Source organism: Pristiophorus japonicus, chromosome 3, assembly GCF_044704955.1.
Source record: "Pristiophorus japonicus isolate sPriJap1 chromosome 3, sPriJap1.hap1, whole genome shotgun sequence".
NCBI lineage: Eukaryota > Metazoa > Chordata > Chondrichthyes > Pristiophoridae > Pristiophorus > Pristiophorus japonicus.
Window position 1 is genome coordinate 150,502,058 of NC_091979.1, and position 23,284 is coordinate 150,525,341.

Sequence of the window (23,284 nt, forward strand, 5' to 3'; positions counted from 1 at the left end):
CTTTATTCCAGCACTGAAGCGATGAAGGTGGGCGGAGCTTCCCCTTTTATATCTGAAAGTCCAGGTTAGGAGTGTCTCCCACATGTTTACCACCTAGTGGTCAGTGTTCTCACAGTGTACAACTTAGGTCAGTTTATATATGGATTACAATGACAGTTGAATATATGACAGAAATGTTATGAATTTACACGAGTAGGCAAGTCAAGAGCCTATCGCACAGTCACACTTCTCAGTAACTGCACCGCCACCAGCATCACAACCTCAACACACTTCATCCACCATCTAACTACACACTAACATTCACAAAGCCCACACTATTCCACCTTTCATCATCGCACCTCAGACACATCTCACAGCTCTTCATCCATGTGAAGCATCACACACACACACAAACACACCTGCCAACAGATTCATTCACAATCACCACTCTTTCTCTTCCAGAACAAGATAGCAGCACCAATAACTTACCAGCAAGCGTTTATTATTTTCACAGAAAATTAGATCACTAATAAACAGATCTAGCCCCCTAACACATAAATAAAGATTTCACCTCATGAACCCAGAGGCGCTTGATCACAGCTGGAGTTTCTGATGTCGCTGGAGTTGAAAGACACACCCCCTGAATAACACGGGAAAAATCCCGCAAGTTGAACAGATAGTGAGACTTAGCCGGTGTTGGGAGGAGATTCTTCATTGCTTCCTTGTAAATAATCAAAGTGGCATGAATGACCTGTGAAGTCAGAGTTTCAAATTCCAGTGGGAAAGAGAACCTAAATAAAACCACAATAAAGGCAATCAAAATTAGAGTATTATTTTAATAGCAGATAGACAGGTATTATTATTCATAAACAGACAAATGCACACATTTACTAGCCAGAAGGGCCAGCAATCTCATTATGATTCAGTTGCAGATATTTTCAACTATGACGATAAATAAGTGATACTGTAGCCCTAGTTAGATATGGATATTTCGGAAAATACTCAGAAATAGCTTTCTACATGGAAACTCAAAATCAGCAATCAGTGGAGTAGTAAATGATTTCCCTGCCTCTCTACAATTGATTTCTACAGGTCAGGTCAAGCTTTGCTATGGTCACAGTTGAGTGCTATGTGCTGATTTAATGTTGCCTTGATTAATGCAATTGATCAAAAAATTGTTAATACAATTTACTAAATATAATTCAAATTTATACATTCAATATGTTTATAGGCTGCTGTAAAAGAGGGTCTAAACAGGAAATCATACTACTATAGATCCTGTTACAGAACATAGCTTTTCCTACAGCATTTTGAATGTTACAACACACCTAAAACATTATCTTGTGGACGATCATGTAGACGTGAATAATCACAATTCCTATTCTTAATTTCACAACATCTGCTACAATTTTATGAATATCCCTAAATGTTATTAAATAAGACTGTCACAGTGTTCACTTCCACCATAATTCAATAGCAAGATTTACTTCCATTATTAACCATTGTCAAATATCAAATAACGTGGCTTTAAGTCCACTCCATAGCGCATTAAATGCCGCTAAACAGGCGGCCGCCGCTCTTTCAACAGCTGCAGGTGGGTCCCACAGCAGCTGCCATTTTGGTCCTCACCTTTGCGCTGCCAGTTCCATCAGCAACAAACCGGCAGCGTTGTGACATATAGCGGCATGCAACTCCAACTTTACGTCACAAGCACGAACTTCGACCCTCGCGCTGCACTGAGCAGTGGGTCCTAAGCAAGTCAGGTTATCCAGTGGCGATGTCTGCATCTCTTAGAGGGACACATACATCGTTCAGGTAAGTTTGGATTTAAGGCTTTAAACTGTTTTGTTTAATTTTATTGAAGTGGTGGCTTGCTGCAATAAACGGGAAAAGTTTTTTTTAAGTGTGTAAGGAGTGCTGCTGGACACTTGCAAGGCCTCAGATGGAACAGGAAGGCCAGTGAGAAGACAGAACATGCTGCAAATACTCAGCAGGTCACGCAACATCCGTGGAGAGAAAAACAGTTCTCAGGTCGAGATGCTATCTAACCAACTGCGTATTTCCAGCATTTTATGCTGTCATTTCACATTAACAGCATCCACTTGCAAAGGAAAGAGGAAGACATAGAAGAGGAAGAACCAGAAGAGAAGGAAGCTGTAGAGGAGGAAGCTGAAGAAGGAATCAGATGGAAGGATGCATCCCAGAGAGCTCCTTTCTTGCCGGGATGGAATTAACCGCCTGTGGTCCCGGTGACCACAATCCCAATTCCCCTTTCAATATTAGCCCCACACCTTACCTTCCCCATGTTATTGACCATCACAACGTCCTCTTGGCTACAATGCAGAAATAAAAGCCACCACAAAGCAAATGTTCCAAACCACCTATATACGTCTATCCATTCAATACAACATCAAGAAATCAACTCATCACCCGTATGCATTCTCTTAGTGACTGTCTTGTGTGTGCCTTTGCCTATGCTAGTGATGTCACGCAGTGCTATCCCAATAGCTGCAGCATGGCTGTGGAAGGCTGCTGACTTTCAATGGAGGACACTGCAAATGTCTTTGCTGGTTGACCTTGAGGAGCTGGTGACTGGGAGTGTCAAATCAATCTTCTTTTTCTTCACTCTCCTCTCCCTCTTCTTGTTGACCCACTGGGCTGGGCAGGCTGCATTTTTGGGGTGTGTGAAATGACGAAGGCAAACGGATGAAGTTGTGGTGATGGGAGGGCAGGAAAGCATGAGGTGCATGTTAGAAAGAGGATAACATATGAGGATACTAGCATCTTGTATCCTTTCAGACCCATCACTGGCCAAGGGCTCAGCCATGCTCCTGCCAAGAATGGCCTGCAATGGCAAATTTGAAGGTTGGCATGCAGGTACAGAGGCGGTTAAGAAAGCAAATGGCATGTTGGCCTTCATAGCGAGGGGATTTGAGTACAGGGGCAGGGAGGTGTTACTACAGTTGTACAGGGCCGTGGTGAGGCCACACCTGGAGTATTGTGTACAGTTTTGGTCTCCTAACTTGAGGAAGGACATTCTTGCTATTGAGGGAGTGCAGCGAAGGTTCACCAGACTGATTCCCGGGATGGCGGGACTGACATATCAAGAAAGACTGGATCAACTGGGCTTGTATTCACTGGAGTTCAGAAGAATGAGAGGGGATCTCATAGAAATGTTTAAAATTCTGATGGGTTTAGACAGGTTAGATGCAGGAAGAATGTTCCCAATGTTGGGGAAGTCCAGAAGCAGGGGTCACAGTCCAAGGATAAGGGGTAAACCATTTAGGACTGAGATGAGGAGAAACTTCTTCACCCAGAGAGTGGTGAACCTGTGGAATTCTCTACCACAGAAAGTTGTTGAGGCCAATTCACTAAATATATTCAAAAAGGAGTTAGATGTAGTCCTTACTACTGGGGGGATCAAGGGGTATGGTGAGAAAACAGGAATGGGGTACTTCAGTACCCCAAGTTGCATGTTCAGCCATGAACTCATTGAATAGCGGTGCAGGCTCGAAGGACCGAATGGCCTACTCCTGCACCTATTTTCTATGTTTCTATGTGAGTCTAGAAATGGGAGGTGTGCCTCATGACTGGTGCAGATTGTTGGTAGGTGAGTGATTGGGGGGTGGGGGTTATGCTTTGAGCCGTGTGTGAGGCTAGTGATGCAGATGGTAGGAGAGAGCTTTTGAAGAAGCATTCACTGACCTTGACCAGTGATCTTAGGTCATGAAGCTTCTTTGGGCACTGGAGCCAGGTGGTGGGTGCGACACTGCTGGCAGTGACAGCCTCGTTAATATACTCCCGTGTGGTACTTTCTGGAGGACCTCCTGGCCCTTGTGGGTAGAGGGCCTGTTTTGCAGTGTTGACCCACTGCACAAAGCTGAGTGCTGCATATAAGACCCTGGGTGCCCTTTCCCTGGCTTGCTAGACCATTTGTGTTAGAGCTGAGGCATTTTTCCCCTTTTTTGAGATTAGGAGGGAAATTCAGCTTTAAGAGCTCAATATTCACATTTGGAACTTCCTTTTAATGTTCATTTTTTTTTTAATGCAGAAAGGGCTGAAAACATTGTTTCACTTCATGTTAATTTGTATTGCTTCAGTGTGCATGGCCCCTTTAATTCTCAGGTTTTTTTCATTGCCCACAATTCCTTGCGAGCTCCACAGCCTCGCTTCCAGAGTCTGTGCGAGGCTCGAACGCCATACCTGCACACAAACTTCAGGTCGCATACCTCCAGTAAAGCCACCAGGATGGTGTTGCATGGCAGATAAGCGCTTCACAAACAATCTTCATCCCCCCCAGACGAAGTTTGCTCCGTTATCATTGCGGTCATTTTCAGGGGCCGTTAACTCCAATTGCCAGTGACACTGGCAACTTTACAGGCTATCACTAATTTGTCCCTGAAAGTCTTCTGCAATTCCCCAAATTGCTCAATGTTCAAAAATAGATTCACAAGTTACTTTATAGATAAACATTACATTCCAAGTCAAAATGCTAACTTTCATAATACTACCTCTAGTTCCACTTTTACCTTTCCAGATTTAAAGATCATCATGAACAGACAAAAATATTACAAACTTTGGGGGCTGGAGCAGTCCTTTAACTTATGCAGTACCTATTCCATAATGATCTTGGGAAAAGTTATTTATTTATCTTGTACCCAATAATATTCTGTGCTTTATAATTCTATGAAATGCATATGCACGTTTAAAATTTCTAGCTGGGTTCCACATCTCTAACACAAGCTTGGGATACAAGAAATTGGGTAAATACTTGAAAGGGACAAGATTTCAGGGCAACGAAGAACGAACTGGGGAGTGGGACTAATTGGATAGCTCTTTCAAGGAGCTGGTACGGGCGCAATGGGTCAATGTGCTGTACACATTTATTTTTTCTAGCTGGTTTCCACACCTCTAAAACAAGTTTGGGATACAGGTTTTAGCAAAATATCTATAAGGTGCACAATAAATTAAACAAAAAATAACTTGTAATAATTACAAATGTGCAAAGTTATTAAATTAGGTGTGAGTGGCCAGAGATACAGCTGAGATCTAGGATGCGAAAGAACTGTGAACTGAACTTGTGCATCAGTGATCCATATTGCTGTACCAATTCTGATAAAGGTACTTGAAAGTTTTCAAGATGCAAGTTAAATACCTCTGTATAGATTTTCGAGCTAATTCGCATAAAGTTATCAGGAGGGATTAAGGCACTGTCTGAGCTCACGGATGTCTTGATTAAATTTAGAGATGAAGGGGATGAATTTCCTCGCCAATGCTGGCGCATCAGCAGTGCTGAAACAGTTTTGGCAAATTTATTTGTGAGGAAAGTCTGGTGGAAGCCAATTCCGCTCGACTTCCACATTTAAACAGCTTGCTCCAAGGTTCCTTGGGCTTCTGCAGCTCCCACATGACTTGCCCACTGAGTTGCAACTGGCCTCATTTCAGTATATTAAAGTGAGAGCTAGTGGAGAAGCAGCTTAGAGTTTCCTAAAGTTAAACTGCTGCTGTGCCTGGGATAAGTTAGACACTGTTCATTGAGTTGCATCAACTGTCAGGGTCAGCTGTTCAAGGTGGAAGCAAGGAGATCCTGAAACAGAAGAGACTGAGATCTTTAAATACAGATTTCTACAGGTAAGAAATTATTTGTTTGAAGCAGCATATTTTTTTGTTGCTATTCTTCCCACAAACATCTGCACTTGCTTCTGACTGCTTCTCACAGAGTTGGACTACTAGCAGATTTTCAGACCCAGCACAACATACCACCACCCCTACCCACTGTCAGAAATTCACAGGAGCATGTATAGCACTCCAATGGGCACCTGTTCTTTTGCATCTTCTGGATGCCACCTGAGCGTCTGGATCACAGAGGGTGGTTGGCTATTCATGCTGTACAGAAAAGTCATGGGACTGATGTGGTCTTCATCTCATGGCAGCTGGTTCCTCGCAAGGAGCTGCTGCTGGCTGCATCTCTGGAGGATTCACCTGAGCTGCCTGGTCTTACTTCCAACATTCTACTGGCATGGTGTTATGAGGGAGGTAGATGGAGATGTGCTGCTGTCTCGAGGGATGGTAGTGTCATGAAGCTGTGACTCTTGGGTGGCTTGGTTCTCATTGTCCTCTTCACTATCATCAACTTTCCCCTCCTATGATGTCTATTGCTGTGATCAATGTGCAGGAAAGGAGGTTGAGCATCGCCCTCTTGGGATTAAGGAGACAGAAAAGGAAGTGAAAGGTTGTATCTGTGTGGTGCTTCAGAGGGATGCCAGTGTGACAGTGCAAGTGCTCAGTCAGTAACTTGGTGCTGGCAAGGGGTCACCAAAGGGGTAACCATCCGTGGCCAACTAAGGAAATAAAAGATGGTATCAAATTGAAAACAATGGCATACAAAGTGGTCAAGATTAATTGGAAGCCAGAAGATTGGGAAACGTTTAAAAACCAGCAAAGAACGACTAGAAAAATAATAAAGAGGGGGAAGATAGAGTATGAACGTCAACTAGCAAGAAATATAAAAACAAACAGTAAGAGTTTCTACAGGTATAGAAAAATGAAGAGAGTGGCTAAAGTAAATGTTGTTCCCTTACAGGATGAGACTGAGGAATTAAAAATGGGGAACGGGGAAATGGCAGAGACTTTGAACAAATATTTTGTATCGGTCTTCACGGTAGAAGACACTAAATACATCCCAATAATGCACAATCAAGGGGCTATAGGGAGAGAGGAACTTAAAACAATCACTGTCACTAAAGAAGAAGTACTCGGTAAAATAATGGGACTAAAGGTGAACAAGTCCCCTGGACCTGATGGCTTGCATCCTAGGGTCTTAAAAGAAGTGGCTGCAGAGACAGTGGATGCATTAATCTATCAAAATTCTTTGGATTCTGGAGAGGTCCCAGCGGACTGGAAAACCGCTAATGTAATGCCCCTATTTAAAAAAGGAGGCAGACAGAAAGCAGGAAAATATAGACCAGTTAGCCGAACATCTGTCATTGGGAAAATGCTGGAGTCCATTATTAAGGAAGCAGTAGCAGGACATTTGGAAAAGCATATTTCAGTCAAGCAGAGTCAGAGAAAGCAAGTTGTGAGGAGGACACAAAAAATCTGCAAAGGCTAAGTGAGTGGGCAAAAATTTGGCAGATGGAGTATAATGTGGGAAAGTGTGAGGTTATCCACTTTGGCAGAAAACATAAACAAGCAAATTATTATTTCAATGGAGAAAAATTACAAAATGCTGCAGTACAGAGGGACCTGGGAGTCCTTGTGCATGAAACACAAAAAGTTAGTTTGCAGGTACAGCAAGTAATCAGTAAGGCAAATGGAATGCTGCTGGCCTTTATTACAAGGGGGATGGAGTATAAAAGCAGGGAAGTCCTGCTACAATTGTGCAGGGTATTGGTGAGGCCACACCTAGAGTACTGTGTACAGTTTTGGACTCCTTATTTAAGGAATGATATACTTGAATTGGAGGCATTTCAGAGAAGGCTCACTCGGTTGATTCCTGAGATGAAGGGATTGACTTATGAAGACAGGTTGAGCAGGTTGGGCCTGTACTCACTGGAGTTCAGAAGAATGAGAGGTGATCTTATTGAAACATATAAGATAATGAGGGGGCTCGACAAGGTAGACGCAGAGAGGATGTTCCCACTCATGGGAGAATCTAGAACTAGGGGACATAGTTCCAGAATAAGGGCTCGCCCATTTAATACTGAGATGAGGAGGAATTTCTTCTCTCAGGTGGTTGTAAATCTGTGGAATTCTCTGCCCCAGAGAGCAATGGAAGCTGGGTCATTGAATATATTTAAGGCGGAGATAGACAGATTTTTGATCAATAAGGGAGTAAAGGATTATGGGGCGCAGGCAAGGAAGTGAAGCTGAGCACATGATCGGATCAACCATGATCTTATTTAATGGCGCAGCTAGCTCGAGGGACCAAACGGCCAACTCCTGCTCCTATTTCATATGTTTTCATGTTCACTTCACCATCTCCTATGGCAAGGATGAGTGCCTCTCCACGCCTCAAAGAGGCTGAGATACTTATGGTTGTGCATGTCAGTAATTTGAGGGGAGCTGGGTAACCATAGTGCAAGATGTCAAGTTGGAGCCCCTCTTAACCAAAAAGCAATGCATAGGGTTAGTTTTGGAAGTGTTGTTTTAAGAGGGTGAAAAGTGTGCTGGTGCCCAGAGTGGGCAAGAAAAAAAAAGGGTGAAGTGTACAATGTTTTACATTGCCTACCCTTTCCTGTGGCACTGTTCTGCAGTCCTGGGAATGAATGAGTTAGCAATCAGTGAAAAGTGCCAGTGCCACCTCCCTCCAGGTGGCATAAATGATAATTATGGGAGACTTGGTGGCACCCACAACCAGGAGTCTCTACATACTGCCTTCAATAGCCTCCAAGACGGCTTAGAATTCTTAATGAGGGAAGTTGTGCTTCTGGACATCCAAAGACACCACATCCACTGGTTCCCCCCTATCCACCCTACGCGTTACATCCTCAAAGAACTCCAGCAAATTTCTCAAATATGATCATGTTAAGAACATAAGAAATAGGAGCAGGAGTAGGCCATTAGGCCCTTTGAGCCTGCTCTGCCATTTAATAAGATCATGGCTGATCTGATTATGGACTCAGCTCCACTTTCCATAACCCATTATTCCCTTATCTCTCAAAAATCTGTCTACCTCTGCCTTAAATATATTCAATGACCCAGCGTCCACAGCTCCCTGGGGTAGAGAATTCCATAGATTTACAACCCTCTGAGAGAAGAAATTCCTCCTCATCTCAGTTTTAAATGGGCAGCCCCTTATACTGAGTCTATGCCCCCTAGTTTTAGTTTCCCCTATGAGTGGAAACATCCTCTCTGTATCCACCTTGTCGCGCCCTCTCATTATCTTATATGTTTCAATAAGATCACCTCTCATTCTTCTGAACTCCAATGAGTATAGGCCCAACCTATTCAACCTATCTTCATAAGTCAACCCCCTCATCTCCAGAATCAACCTCGTGAACCTTCTCTGAACTGCCTCCAATGCATGTATATCATTCCTTAAATACGGAGACCAAAACTGTACGCAGTACTCCAGGTGTGGCCTCACCAATACCCTGTACAGGTGTTGCAGGACTTCTCTGCTTTTATACTCCATCCCCCTTGCAATAAAGGAGAGCATTCCATTTGCCTTCCTGATTACTTGCTGTACCTGCATACTAACGTTTTGTGTTTCATGCACAAGGACCTCCAGGTCCCTCTGTACTGCAGCACTTTGCAATTTTTCTCCATTTAAATTATAATTCCCTTTTCTATTTTTTCTGCCAAAGTGGATAACCTTACATTTTCCCACATTATACTCCATCTGCCAAATTTTTTGCCCACTCACTTAGCCTGTCTATATCCCTTTGCAGATTTTTTGTGTCCTCCTCACAATTTGCTTTCCCACCCATCTTTGTATCATCAGCAAACTTGTCTACATTACCCTCAGTCCCTTCATCCAAGTCATTAATATAGATTATAAATAGTTGAGGCCCCAGCACCGATCCCTGCAGCACCCCACTAGTTACTGTTTGCCAACCGGAAAATAACTCATTTATCCCGATTCTGTTTTCTGTTAGTTAGCCAATCCTCCATCCAAGCTAATATAGTAGCCCCAACCCCCAAAACTTTTATCTTGTGCAGTAAGTAACCTTTTATGTGGCATCTTATCGAATGCCTTCTGGATGTCCAAAGACACCACATCCACTGGTTCCCCCCTATCCACCCTACTCGTTACATCCTCAAAGAACTCCAGCAAATTTATCAAACATGATTTCCTTTCATAAAACAATGCTGACTCTGCTTGATTGAATGCTTTTCCAAATGTCCTGCTCCTGCTTCATTAATAATGAACTCCAGCATTTTCACAACGACAGATGTTAGGCTAACTGGTCTATAGTTTCCTGTTTTCTCTCTGCCTTCTTTTTTAAATAGGGGCATTACATTTGCGGTTTTCCAATCCGCTAGGACCTCCCCAGAATCCAGGGAATTTTGGTAGATTACAACCAATGCATCCACTATCTCTGCAGCCACTTCTTTTAAGGAAGGATGTTCTTGCTATTGAGGGAGTGCAGCGAAGGTTCACCAGACTGATTCCAGGGATGGCTGGACTGACATATGAGGAGAGACTGGATCAACTAGGCCTTTATACACTGGAGTTTAGAAGGATGAGAGGGGATCTCATAGAAACATATAAGATTCTGACGGGACTGGACAGGTTAGATGCGGGAAGAATGTTCCCGATGTTGGGGAAGTCCAGAACCAAGGGACACAGTCTTAGGATAAGGGGCAGGCCATTTAGGACTGAGATGAGGAGAAACTTCTTCACTCAGAGAGTTGTTAACCTGTGGAATTCCCTGCTGCAGAGAGTTGTTGATGCCAGTTCATTGGATATATTCAAGAGGGAGTTAGATATGGCCCTTACGGCTAAAGGGATCAAGGGGTATGGAGAGAAAGCAGGAAAGGAGTACTGGAGCAATGATCAGCCATGATCCCATTGAATGGTGGTGCAGACTCGAAGGGCCGAATGGCCTACTCCTGCACCTATTTTCCATGTTTCTATGTTTCTATGTAAAACTCTAGGAGGTAAGCCATCAGATCCAGGGGACTTGTCCGCCTTTAGCCCCATTATTTTACTGAATACTACTTCTTTAGTGATAGTGATTGTATTAAGTTCCTCCCTTCCTATATTCATCATCTCCTCTGGCTTGGGGCCATGTCCTGGTACTTGAGTATTCATAATTCTATTCAAGTGTACTAAAAATATTGGTAAGGTATTCAGTGAAATAATTTGAGAGATAAATGAAAGAACCAAGCACTGTTCCTGTTTTACCTGCTTTTCCTCCAATGTGCTATTGAAGTGAAATTGCCCCCTGCCAAAAAAGCGGCGCACCTATCGTGTTTCGACTGTTTTCACTGCCGTGATAGATGTGGTGGCCTTTTGTGCGAAATTCCGCTCTTTAGCTTTTTTTTTCAAGCGGCCCAGAAGTCGATCATAATGGGGGCGGAAAGGCAGCAGCAAGCGGAAGTTTGGTAAGTAGAGGAGCGGAGTGTCCATCACTGTCATTCATCAGCCTAGCGCTGATGATGTCATCATGCTGGGGTGTCACCACGTCTCTCACCTTCATTTAAAGGGGAGAGCCGTTGCGAGCTCTGCGATTCTATAAGTTATGACCCCTGGGCCACCAGGGAGGGTTTTGGCTGGGCCAGTGGCCTGGCACCCAAGATGGCTTGCAGGAAAGGAGGCTGAGCGTTTCTGTTGGCAGCCCAGCCAATCCCCGGGGCACAATTGTCGGCCGACAAAAAAAAAATAAGATGGCGGCTGTGGCAGTAGGTCCTCCCCTTTAATGGCAGCCGCACTGCCATTTTACAAGTACTGCAAGCACAGTGCATGGACAGAAAAAGCTGCCGGTGGCACTGAGCGGCAGGAGGAAGACTTTCAGCATGGAATTTTGTGTTCGGTGGGGGCACATCGGCGGTGCGTGCTCTGATGATGCAATTAGGATGGATCGGTAGCAGCAGGGCGGAAGTGGGGGGAGCGGATCACCACCGGGATACCTCAGGAGGGCAATTTTCAAAATGGCGGCATTCCACGAAATATCGGCAGCCATTCCACTCTGCTGCATGGCAACCGATTTCCAGCGGTAACAGTCCTTAAGGGAAGGGGCAATTTCGGCCCCTTAAAATGCTGCACAGAAGTTTCCTCCTGGTTCATCTAGAACACTGGTTTTACACCAGTTTTCCACAAATACCTGCACCGATGGGTATGCAAATGAGCAACCCAAGAAACTCATGTATCTCCCTCTCGAAGCCATGAGTGGATGGTACATTTATTTTTAAAGATACAACAGCAGTTTGTTATTTCAAGAATATTCCAGGCCAAAGATAGCAAAGAAAGCACGTATAAAAAAATACCAGAACACTATTTATAACAGCATTTTCCCCACATCAATCTAAACCTTTCCAATGCTGAATCTTTCTTTATCTCTGGTAGTTGCCTATTTAAAGTTAAGCACGTGCCCCCTTTTTAAAAAGGCACAACCAATTAAGACTGTAAGTTAACAAGAAAAATTAAAAGGAAACTTAACAAATTAAATTAAAATTCTATTCCTGGATGTAATGATGCACTCCAGCCTATCCTATACTGATATTTTTAAAGAACAGAGATAGATAAGGCTGCTGGTTATTTAAAAGTGACTGAAACTTCAGCTAATTCATTCCAACATTTAAGTTTTTAAATCATGTAATATACCTTAGGCGGAACTGCCAGTCAAGGATCCGAGAGAAAATGGTGTACATACTTTTGTCATCAAACTCATTAATAGTCACAGCGTTAAAGTGCCTCATGAATCGAGGTGTAATTGGGTTTCGACCACCACCTAAGAATAAAATAATTTTGTTATTAACACAGCACAACTCATAATAAAACAACAAAGAACACTGTGTGACATCATACGTTATTTTTCTGCGACCTGAATGAACGTCTCTATGTGTCAGGTACAAAGTTCTAAGTGAAATGACTTTGGGGCAGTCACTAACTAATTCCTGTTGCACAAACTGACATTAGGTTGGCAGTGTCACTCAGAAATGCCAGAAGGATTATTGGTGTGGGAAATGAAAACAAAGGCTGAAATTTTCCTTACCTCAGCAGGTCCGGGGCAGGCGATGTCGGTGGCGGGTCGCAGCCCCACTGCTGGCTCCATCCCGCTCTGGAAAATGAATTTATGTTGATGGAGCTCGTTAAGCCGGTCCAGTTAGAGGAAGCGGTCTGGTGACATCATTCATGATGTGTCATCAGCTGGTTTCCTTAAAGGGACCATGGGCAACTTTCTTTTGACAATTGTGCTGTCAGTATTCTACAGCATTGAAATGTTGCAAACACTGACAATCACTGCAGAGAGGTGCAGGGCTGCACCCTGGTTCTCCCATGACTCCCTCCATATACTTATGGAGTCACAGCATGCAGGGAGGTCCTCTTCCCTTCCCATGAGCAGAAGAGACCTCCCCAGGAGAACAAAACAGCCTGGTTGAACATTGCACAGGAGGGTACAAGCAGTGATGTGGTCAGGAGGACCTGGGTGCAGTGACGCAAATGTTATAATGATCTCATTTGATCACGAAAAGTTAGTACAATGCCACACTCACCTTCATCCTGTTGTGCCTCTCATCACATCCCCATCACTCTGCCCTTACATCCTTACTCACACCATCTCACCTAGCACCTCCACTCAGCACTCTCTATCTACATTATCACATCTCACTAGCCACTGCTCATACTCATCCTCATCCTAGTATAATCATAGCAACTAACAATACACAAGGGTAGCCACTTGGGTGTTTCATCCAATGTTCATGTAAAGTTTGTGTTAATGTGCTGTCAAACATTGAAACCCTTATTTTCAACACTTTGCTTTCTTGGAAAGATTTGTGTGCACCTTTGGAAGTGGCTTAGTGAGTTGCAGTGAACGGTGAGGTATAACGGTACCTACCGTAATGGTGGTGAGTGTGAAAGGAATGGTTTGGGCATTGTAGGGGTGCTTTATAGTGTTGGTGTGAGGTGGTGCCAACCTGGCACATCATGTGGCAGCCAGGATGTACAGAGTCAAATGAAGTAAATATGGCCATGGTGAGGCCATTCCAGGCCTCCCAGACAGCAATGTGGTCGGGTGCTGATGCCCTCTGTCCTATGCAGCACCAGTTGACTGCGGAGAAGGTTGGTGTTGTTATTGGGCTACTGGTGTGTATGGTGTTGCAGGTGTTGGGGATGATCGTGGTGGGATTCTGAGAATCAAGCTGAGACAGTATAAAGTGCACCTATGTTGATAGAATAGATGGCAGGTGAAGTAGAGATGATAGAAGCATTCTGTCAGTGGCGCGAGAGTTCTTCCAATGAGGTGAGAGTGGATGGAGAGTGGAAAGTGAAAAACCTGCAGAATCTGTGCTGGAAATGGACTGAGAAACAGCTTGTGGCCAAGGAAAGTGATGATCTATCAGGTGGGAGCTTTTACTGTATATTTGAAGCTGTCAAGTAATCAGCTGATTCAACGGCATTCAACTTCAGGTTCACAGACATGGTCCCCGAGCACCGTGGACCCTGTGGGCGAGCAGTTAAAGTGAAAAGGTAATGTTAAAAGCATTATTAAAGGTCTTTTAACAACCCAATAATTGGTTTAATTGTTTAATTGGGTTGTCCGCCTCTGCGGGTCTGGTCGGATCAGAGATCACACACACGCCATTGGGAAAGGAGCATTGCAGCGGGTTGACAGTGTGGTCCCGACACGCTACTGGCCCACAATTGAATCCCCTCCCATTCTCCTTCCCTACCCTTCCCAGAACTTACCTGAGCACCACTGCAAGTAAGGCAGATGGCCCAAAATTCAATTTGCCAGTCAGGCAAACTGCCTGTGGAGGCACAAGAGGCAGCTTGGCGAGATTTTATAGATAGGTAGATAGCTCAATTTTGGACTGGCCTCAGGCCTCCCGATTTGGGTGCAATGCAGGCACAATGAAGCTTCTGCGCCTGATACCGGGCACTGACGAAATTCTACCCCATAGGATTTTTACTTTAACTTACAGAATACCATAACCTAGATTTTTCACTATTAAGGGGGATTTTCAATTTACGCCAGCAATGGGTGCGATGTTAGCACAGTGGCTGCGACACCCATCCGATGTCAACACTCAGGAGGCCCAAACCAAAAATGGTTTGGGCCTCATTTCAATGTAACTTATGAACTGTGGGTGCCAAATGGGCACTCTGCTGTAGCTCACCAGTTGCAGGATGTGGGTAATGCATTGATTGGTACCTGAAAATTACAATCGAGAAACTCAAAGACCCCAATTTGCACGTGTATGTCTGTCTCCAGGCTGAAAGAGGTAGGGTTGCTGTTTCCCCATTTGCAGGACAACCTGAAAACAACTTAGGCAGGCTTTGGACATCAATGTAGCAGACTAGATGCCACCCCTCTTTTTTAACAGGTGAGAACCAGGGGCCGGCAGTTTTTCCCAGACAAAGGCTGATGAGCATACACCAGGAAACACTTGAAGCACTGCGCAGCCTGCAGTGAGCTTGCATGCAACGGTTCGAAGCATGAAAGAGTCCAGCTCCAATTTATGTCAGGGCTTCACGCAGAGCATGGAGACCATTCTATCTAACATGAACCGAGTGGTAAGCTGCATGAATATGAGAGTGGCACCCAATATGATGGAGGCTTCGCTGACAGCTCTGGGGCCCAGTGTAAACAGGGACTTCCAGAGCATCACATCACTCCTGCATTCTGTTCTCACTCAGAGGCATAAGAGTGCTGAGACACATCTGAAGTGTCTTCAATGGAAACTCCGCAGGCTTTTATCTCCCAAGCTAGAGCTTTGTAGGAGCACTAGGATAGGTAAGCGAGCACAGAAGACCGGCACTAAGGAGTTCCCATGGGTGATTCTTAATTTTTATAAATTATTCGTTCCTGCGATATGGGTATCACTGGCAAGACCAGCATTTATTGCCATCCTTAATTGCCCTTGAGAAGGTAATGGTGAGCCACCTTCTTGAACCGCTGCAGTCCGTGTGGTGAAGGTACTCACACCATGCAGTTACAGAGGGAGTTCCAGGAATTTGACCCTGCAGCGATGAAGGAACGGCGATATATTTCCAAGTCAGATTGGTGTGTAACTTGGAAGAGAACTTGAAGGTGATGGGGATCCCTTGCGCCCAGACTGATTCTTGGGATGGGGGGATTGTTCTATGAGGAGAAATTGCGTAGACTAGGCCTATATTGTCTAGAGTTTAGAAGAATGAGAGGTGATCTCATTGAAACATACAAAATTCTTACAGGGCTTGACAGGGTGGATGCAGGGAAGATGTTTCCTCCGGATGAGGAGTCTAGAACCAGGGATCACAGTCTCAGGATAAGGGGTCGGCTATTTAGGACTGAGATGAGGAGAAACTTCTTCACTCAGAGGGCGGAAAATCAATGGAATTCTCTACTCCAGAGGGCTGTGGAAGCTCAGTCTTTAAGTATATTCAAGACAGTGATCGATAGATTTTTGGATATTAAGGGAATCAAGAAATATGGGGATAGTGCAGGAAAGTGGAGTTGAGGTAGAAGATCAGCCATGATTTCATTGAATGGTGGAACAGGCTTGAGGGGCCGAATGGCCTACTCCTGCTCATAATTCTAATGTTCTTATTATGTTCTGCCCTTGTCCTTCTAGGTAGTAGCGGGTTTGGGAGGTGCTGCCGAACAAGCCATGGCAAGTTGCAGCAGTGCATCTTGTAGATGGTACACACTGCAGCCATGGTGCGCTGGTGGTGCAGGGAGTGAATGTTTAAGGTGGTAGACGGGATGCCAATCAAGTGAGCTGCTTTGTCCTGGAAGGTGTCGAGCTTCTTGAGTATTGTTGGAGCTGCACTCATCCGGGCAAGTGGAGAGTATTCCATCACACTCCTGACATATGCCCTGTAGATGGTGAAAAGACTTTGGAGAATCAGGAGGTCATCATCATCATAGGCAGTCCTTCAGAATCGAGGAAGACTTGCTTCCACTCTTAACATGAGTTCTTAGGTGGCTGTACAATCCAATACAAGAGCCACAGTCCCTGTCACAGGTGGGACAAATAGTCGTTCAGGGAAGGGGTGGGTGGGACTGGTTTGCCGCACACTCTTTCTGCTGCCTGTGCTTGATTTTTGCATGCTCTTGGCGACGAGACTCAAGGAGCTCAGCGCCCTCCCAGATGCACTTCCTCCACTTAGGGCGGTTTTTGGCCAGGGACTTCCAGGTATCAGTGGGAATGTTGCACTTTATCAGGGAGGCTTTGAGGGTGTCCTTATAACGTTTCCGCTGCCCACCTTTGGCTCGTTTGCCGTGAAGGAGTTCCGAGTAGAGCGCTTGCTTTGGGAGTCTCGTGCGAACTATGTGGTCTGACCAGCGGAGCTGATCAAGTGTGGTCAGTGCATCTGTCCTCCCAGGGGATTTGTAGGATCTTGTGGAGACATCGTTGGTGGTATTTTTCCAGTGACTTGAGGTGTCTGCTGTACATGGTCCATGTTTCTTAGCCATACAGGAGGGCTGGTATTACTACAGCCCTGAGAGGTGAGCTCGCCATAGAATACCCAGCCTCTGACATGCTCTTGTTACTAAAGTATTTTAGTGGCTGGTCCAGTTAAGTTTCTGGTCAATGGTGACCCCAGGATGTTGATGGTGAGGGATTCAGCGATGGTACTGCTGCTGAATGTCAAGGGGTGGTGGTTAGACTCTCGCTTGTTGCAGATAGTCATTGCCTGGCATTTGTGTGGAGCAAATGTTATTTGCCCTTATCAGCCCAAGCCTAAATGTCGTCCAGGACTTGCTGCATGTGGGCATGGACTTTTTCATTATCTGAGGAGTTGCGAATGGATTTGAACACTGTGCAGTCATCAGCAAACATCCCCACTTCTGAACTTATGATGGAGCAAAGGTCATTGTTGAAGCAGCTGAATATGGTTGGGCCAAGGACACTGCTCTGAGGAACTCCTGCTGTGATGTCCCGGGGCTATGATGATTGACCTCCAACATCCACAACCATCTTCCTTTGTGCTAGGTATGACTCCAGCCAAAGGAGTGTTATTCACCTGATTCCCATTGACTTCAGTTTTACTAGGGTCCCTGATGCCACACTCGGTCAAATGCTGCCTTGATGTCAAAGGCAGTCACTCTCACCTCACCTCAGGAATTCAGCTCTTGTCCACCTTTGGACCAAGGTTGTAAGAGGTCTGGAGCCGAGTGGTCCTGGTGGAATGCAAACTGAGCATCAGTGAGCAGATTATTGGCGAGTAAGTGCCGCTTGATAGCATTGTCGATGACACGTTTCATCACTTTCCTGATGATTGAGAGTAGATGGGGTGGTAATTGGCTGGATTGGGTTTGGTCTGCTTTTTGTGGACAGGACATACCTGCGCAATTTTTCACATTGTCGGGTAGATGCGAATGTTGTAGCTGTACAGGAAAAGCTTGGCTAAAGGCACGGCTAGTTCTGGGGCACAAGTCTTCAGCTTGACGGCCGAGATGTTGTCGGGGCCCATAGCTTTTGCTGAATCCAGTGCGCTCAGCCATTTCTTGATATCACTTGGAGTGAATCGAATTGACTGAAGACTGGCTTCTGTGATGGTGGGGACCTCAAGATGAGGCCGAGATGGATCATCCACTTGGCACTTCTGACTGAAGATGGTTGCAAATGCTTTTGCACTCACTGGCTGGGCTCCGCTATCATTAAGGATGGGGATATCCATGGAACCACCTCCTCCCGTTAGTTGTTTAATGGTCCATCACTATTCACGACTGAATGTGTCAGGACTGCAGAGCTTTGATCTGATCCGTTGATTGCGGAATCGCTTAGTTCTATTATAGCATGCTGTTTCCGCTGTTTAGCGTAAATGTAGTCTAGTGATGTAGCTTCCCCAGGCTGGCTCCTCTTTTTTAGGTACACCTGGTGCTGTTCCTGGCATGCTCTTCTGCACTTCTTATTGAACCAGGACTGATCCCCTGACTTGATGGTAATGGTAGAGTTAGGGATATGCCAGGTTATGATGTTACAGATGATGGTGGAATACAATTCTGCTGCTGTTGATGGTCCACAGAGCCTCATGGATGCCCAGTTTTGAGCTGCTGGATCTGTTCTGAATCTATCCCATGTAGCATGATGTAATGGCACACAACACAATGGAGGTGTCCTCAGTGTGAAGACAGGACTTCGTCTCCAAATGGACTGTGCGGTGGTCACTACTACCAATGCTGTCACAGACAGATATATCTGCGACAGGTAGATTGATGAGGATGAGGTCAAGTAGGTTTTTCCCTCGGGTTGGTTCTCTTACCACCTGCCGCAGGCCCAGTCTGGCAGCTATGTCCTTCAGGACTTGGCCAGCTTGGTCAGTAGTGGAGCTACCGAGCCACTCTTGGTGATGGACATTGAAGTCCCCCACTCAGAGTACATTGTGTGTCCTTGCTACTCTCAGTACTTCTTCCAATTGATGTTCAACATGGAGTACTGATTAATCAGCTGAGAGAGGGCTGTAGGTGGTAATCAGCAGGAGGTGTCATTGCCCATGCTTGACCTGAAACCATGAGACTTCATGGTGTCCAAAGTGAATGTTGGGGACTCCCAGGGCAACTCCCTCCCGACTGTATACTACTGTGCTGCCACCTCTGGTGGGTCTGTCCTGCCGGCGGGACAAGACTCATAGAAACATAGAAACATAGAAAATAGGTGCAGGAGTAGGCCATTCGGCCCTTCTAGCCTGCACCGCCATTCAATGAGTTCATGGCTGAACATGCAACTTCAGTACCCCATTCCTGCTTTCTCACCATACCCCTTGATTCCCCTAGTAGTAAGGACTTCATCTAACTCCTTTTTGAATATATTTAGTATACCCAGGGATGGTGATGGAGGAGTCTGGGACATTGGCTGAAAGCTATGATTCTGTGAGTTTGACTATGTCAGGCTGTTGCTTGACTAGTCTGTGGGACAGGTCTCCCAATTTTGGCACAAGTCCCCAGATGTTCGTGAGGAGAATTTGCAGGGTCGACTGGGCTGGGTGTGCCATCGTTGTGTCCGTTGTGCCGTGGTCGATACCGGGTGGTCCGTTTGGTTTAATTCTTATTATTGTTTTTCGTAGAGGTTGCTAAGTAGGATCCTATGCCATTTCAGAAGGCAATTAAGAGTCAACCACATTGGAGTCACATATAGGCCAGACCACGTACCGACGGCAGATTTACTTCCCTAAAGAACATTAGTTAACTATTAAATACAGATAGATTTGGGTTGTTGGATAAATTTGTTTTCTCTTCTGTATTTGGTTTGCTGTTTATATTTGTAACAAACTCATAAGATTGGACTGAAGGCAATTGTATGGCGGTAGTAAGGTCGATGTTGATAACGATTGTGGGACAGTTGCTGTATTGGAGATAGCAGAGTTGCTTCTTGTGATGCATCCTTAGATGAGCTGCTCTCAGAGCTCTGGCAGCTAGGGGTATTGGTCGTTGATGCTTCTCCTGCTCTTCCTCCTCTTCATGCTCCTCTTCCTCCTGCTGCTGCACTTCTGGCTGCCCAGTTGGTGGTCAAGGCTGGTCCTTCATGTTGGCAAAGTTATGCACTATGCAGCGGATGACAACAAATAAGGATACCCACTCAAGATATCTAGATACTGCAAAGCACCTTCTGAATGATCCAGGCAGGGGAAGTGTTGCTTGAGCCAGCCAACTATCTGCTTGATGATATTTCTGGTGGAAGAATGGCTCTTGCTGCAGGCCACTTCTGCAGCTGTGCTCATTTTCCAAGTCTGAAGGCGATAGTCCTTGTCGCCTAGTAGCCAGCCTGTAACCTGACAGGCTACTTGGAATAAAAATGGCATAGAGAACTCCATGCAGGATGAATGCATCATGACTGCTGCCAGGAAAGTGAGCACAGACCTGCATGATGTGCTGTCTGTTGTCGCAAACAAGCTGGGCGATGAGGGAGTGGAATCCCTTTCTATTCAGAAAGAGGCCAAGATAGTGATGGGGAGCATGCAAGGCGATGTGGGCGCAGCCTATCGCACCTTGCACCCTGAGGAAGGCTGTAATGCGGGTGAAGCCTAATGCTCTCTCGTCCTCCTTTGCTCTGCTGATGGGGATGAAGATGTTCCATCTGGTGCAGAGATACTCAGTGCTTCCTGATACAACAGTGGACTGCAAACTGGAAAGTGTAGCCGATGTCACCTCCTGCAGTCTGTAAGGAGCCTATTGCTTAAAAGTTAAGCACCACAGTTATCTTGACAGTCACAGCAGTACTGTGCATACCCTGGTTCATGACTTGATTTGTAACTAGGATAGGAAATAACGAAGGCGCCTGAGACATTGCTCCTCAGTGAAGTTCAGGTTGGAGAAAAGCTCCCTGAAGACCCCCTGTGGTATGGCCTCCTGTGCAGTTACCTCCTCCTCCCTCATCACAGCTGCTCCTGCTCTCCACTGTTTTCTTGCGTGCTCCCCCTCGTCCTCCAGCCCCGAAGAAAAGATTACAGACCACCCATGACTGCAGTAAAACAGTTTTGAAAACAGCAAAAAGCAGCAACAGAAAAATCATATTAGATTTTTAAAAATCAGATTTAGAACATATGCCAAAAATGCCCAAAAGTTAATCAAAGGCCTAAAAGGACAAACTTGTATGTAGTGGATGAGCACTTTACATAGCTTTACTGAAGGGTATTTGCTAACTGCTGGCACCACGAGTTAGTGAGCGAGTTTCTCATATGGTGAGTTAGTCGTTGAAGCAACCCAATTTCACAACAAGCGTAGAATTCTTATTTAAATATTTTAATGATCTTTTAACATACTTCGTGTGGAAAAATAGTTTTTTTGCATGCCCTAGATGCCTATGAGGAAACATCCAAGATTATGAATAGTTAGGCATCCTTATATGTTCATGGTCCCACTGTGTCTACTATCCTTGCTTACTTTGGGAAAAAGATCACTTGTTTGCACTAATTGTCTGCCAAAGCTTGGTCTGGCCAATTCTATCTGCTGATACAAAGGTCCCAGTTGGTGGCCATAAAGTATATTTTCTGCAGCTTAGCTTGCCTGATAGTTCTTTCTAAGTGTGACAAAGATAAACTATCCCTTCTCGTCCTTCTTGACCTGTCTGCAGCCTTTGACACAGTTAACCACTCCATCCTCCTCCAACGCCTCTCCACCATCGTCCAGCTAGGTGGGACTGCACTTGTATGGTTCCTTTCTTATCTATCTAATTGTAACCAGAAAATCTCCTGCAATGGCTTTTGTTCCCACTCCTGCATCATTACCTCTGGTGTCCCCCAAGGATCTGTCCTTGGCCCCCTCTTATTTCTCATCTATATGATGTTCCTTGGCAATATCATCCAAAAATACAGAGTCATTTTCCACATGTACGCTGATGACACCCAACTCTACCTCTCCACCACTTCTCTCAACCCCTGTTTGGTACTGAAATTGCCAGATTGCTTGTCCGGCATCCAGTACTGGATGAGCAGAAATTTTCTCCAATTAAATATCAGGAAGACCGAAGCCATTATCTTTGGTCCCCGCCACAAACTGCCCTCACCACTGACTCCATCACTCTGAAGAGGAAGTCATGTGTGACACATTTGATAGAGTTCTTTGAGGATGTAACAAACAGGGTGGATAAAGGGGAATCAATGGATGTGGTGTATTTGGACTTCCAGGAGGCATTTGGCAAGGTGTCACATAAAAGGTTACTGCACAAGATAAAAGTTCATGGGGTTGGGGGTAATATATTAGCATGGATAGAGGATTGGCTTACTAACAGAAAACAGAGAGTAGGGATAAATTCTTGGGTTGGCATTCAGTAACCAGTGGGGTGCCGCAGGGATCAGTGCTGGGACCCCAACTATTTACAATCTATATTAGTGACTTGGAGTGTAACGTAGCCAAGTTTGCCAATGATACAAAGATGGGAGGAAAAGCAATGTGTGAGAAGAACACAAAAAATCTGCAAAATGACATAGACATGCTAAATGAGTGGGTAAAAACTTGGCAGATGGAGTATAATGTTGGAAAGTGTGAGGTCATGTACCTTGGCAGAAAAAAATCAAAGAGCAAGTTATTATTTAAATGGAGAAAGATTGCAAACTGCTGCAGTACAGCGGGGCCTGGGGGTACTTGTGCATGAAACACAAAAGGTTAGTACGCAGCTACAGCAAGTGATCAGGAAGGCGAATGGAATCTTGGCCTTTATTGCAAAGGAGATGGAGTATAAAAACAGGGAAGTCTTGCTACAGGGTATTGGTGAGGCCACACCTGGAATACTGTGTGATGTTTTGGTTTCCATATTTACAAAAGGATATACTTGCTTTGGAGGCAGTTCAGAGAAGGTACACAAGGTTGATTCCAGAGGTGAGGGGGTTGACTTATGAGGAAAGGTTGAGTAGGTTGGGCCTCTACTCATTGGCATTCAGAAGAATGAGAGGTGATCTTATCAAAACGTATAAGATTATGAGGGGGCTTGACAAGGTGGATGCAAAGAGGATGTTTCCACTGATAGGGGAGACTAGAACTAGAGGGCATAATCTTAGAATAAGGGGCCACCCATTTAAAACTGAGATGAGGGAGAATTTCTTCTCTCAGAGGGTTGTGGATCTGTTTGCTGCCTCAGAGATCTGTGGAAGCTGGGACATTGAATAAATTTAAGACAGAAATAGACAGTTTCTTATCGATAAGGGAATAAGGGGTTATGGCGAGCAGGCAGGGAAGTGGACCTGAGTCCATGATCGGATCAGCCATGA

The 23,284-nt window shown here is 45.1% G+C and overlaps 1 protein-coding gene across 4 annotated transcripts in view; it reads right to left on the reverse strand.

Annotated features, from left to right (window-relative positions):
• dnah7 (dynein, axonemal, heavy chain 7) overlaps window positions 1–23,284 on the reverse strand; it is a 1,084,136-nt gene that overhangs the window by 473,610 nt on the left and 587,242 nt on the right. For all 4 annotated transcript variants that reach the window (XM_070875892.1, XM_070875893.1, XM_070875895.1 and 1 more), the window contains 2 exons: window positions 12,251–12,377; window positions 551–770 (listed from right to left, as the gene is read on the reverse strand). In XM_070875892.1, coding sequence (XP_070731993.1) covers window positions 551–770; window positions 12,251–12,377 — 347 coding nt within the window. The remainder of the gene's footprint in view (window positions 1–550; window positions 771–12,250; window positions 12,378–23,284) is intronic.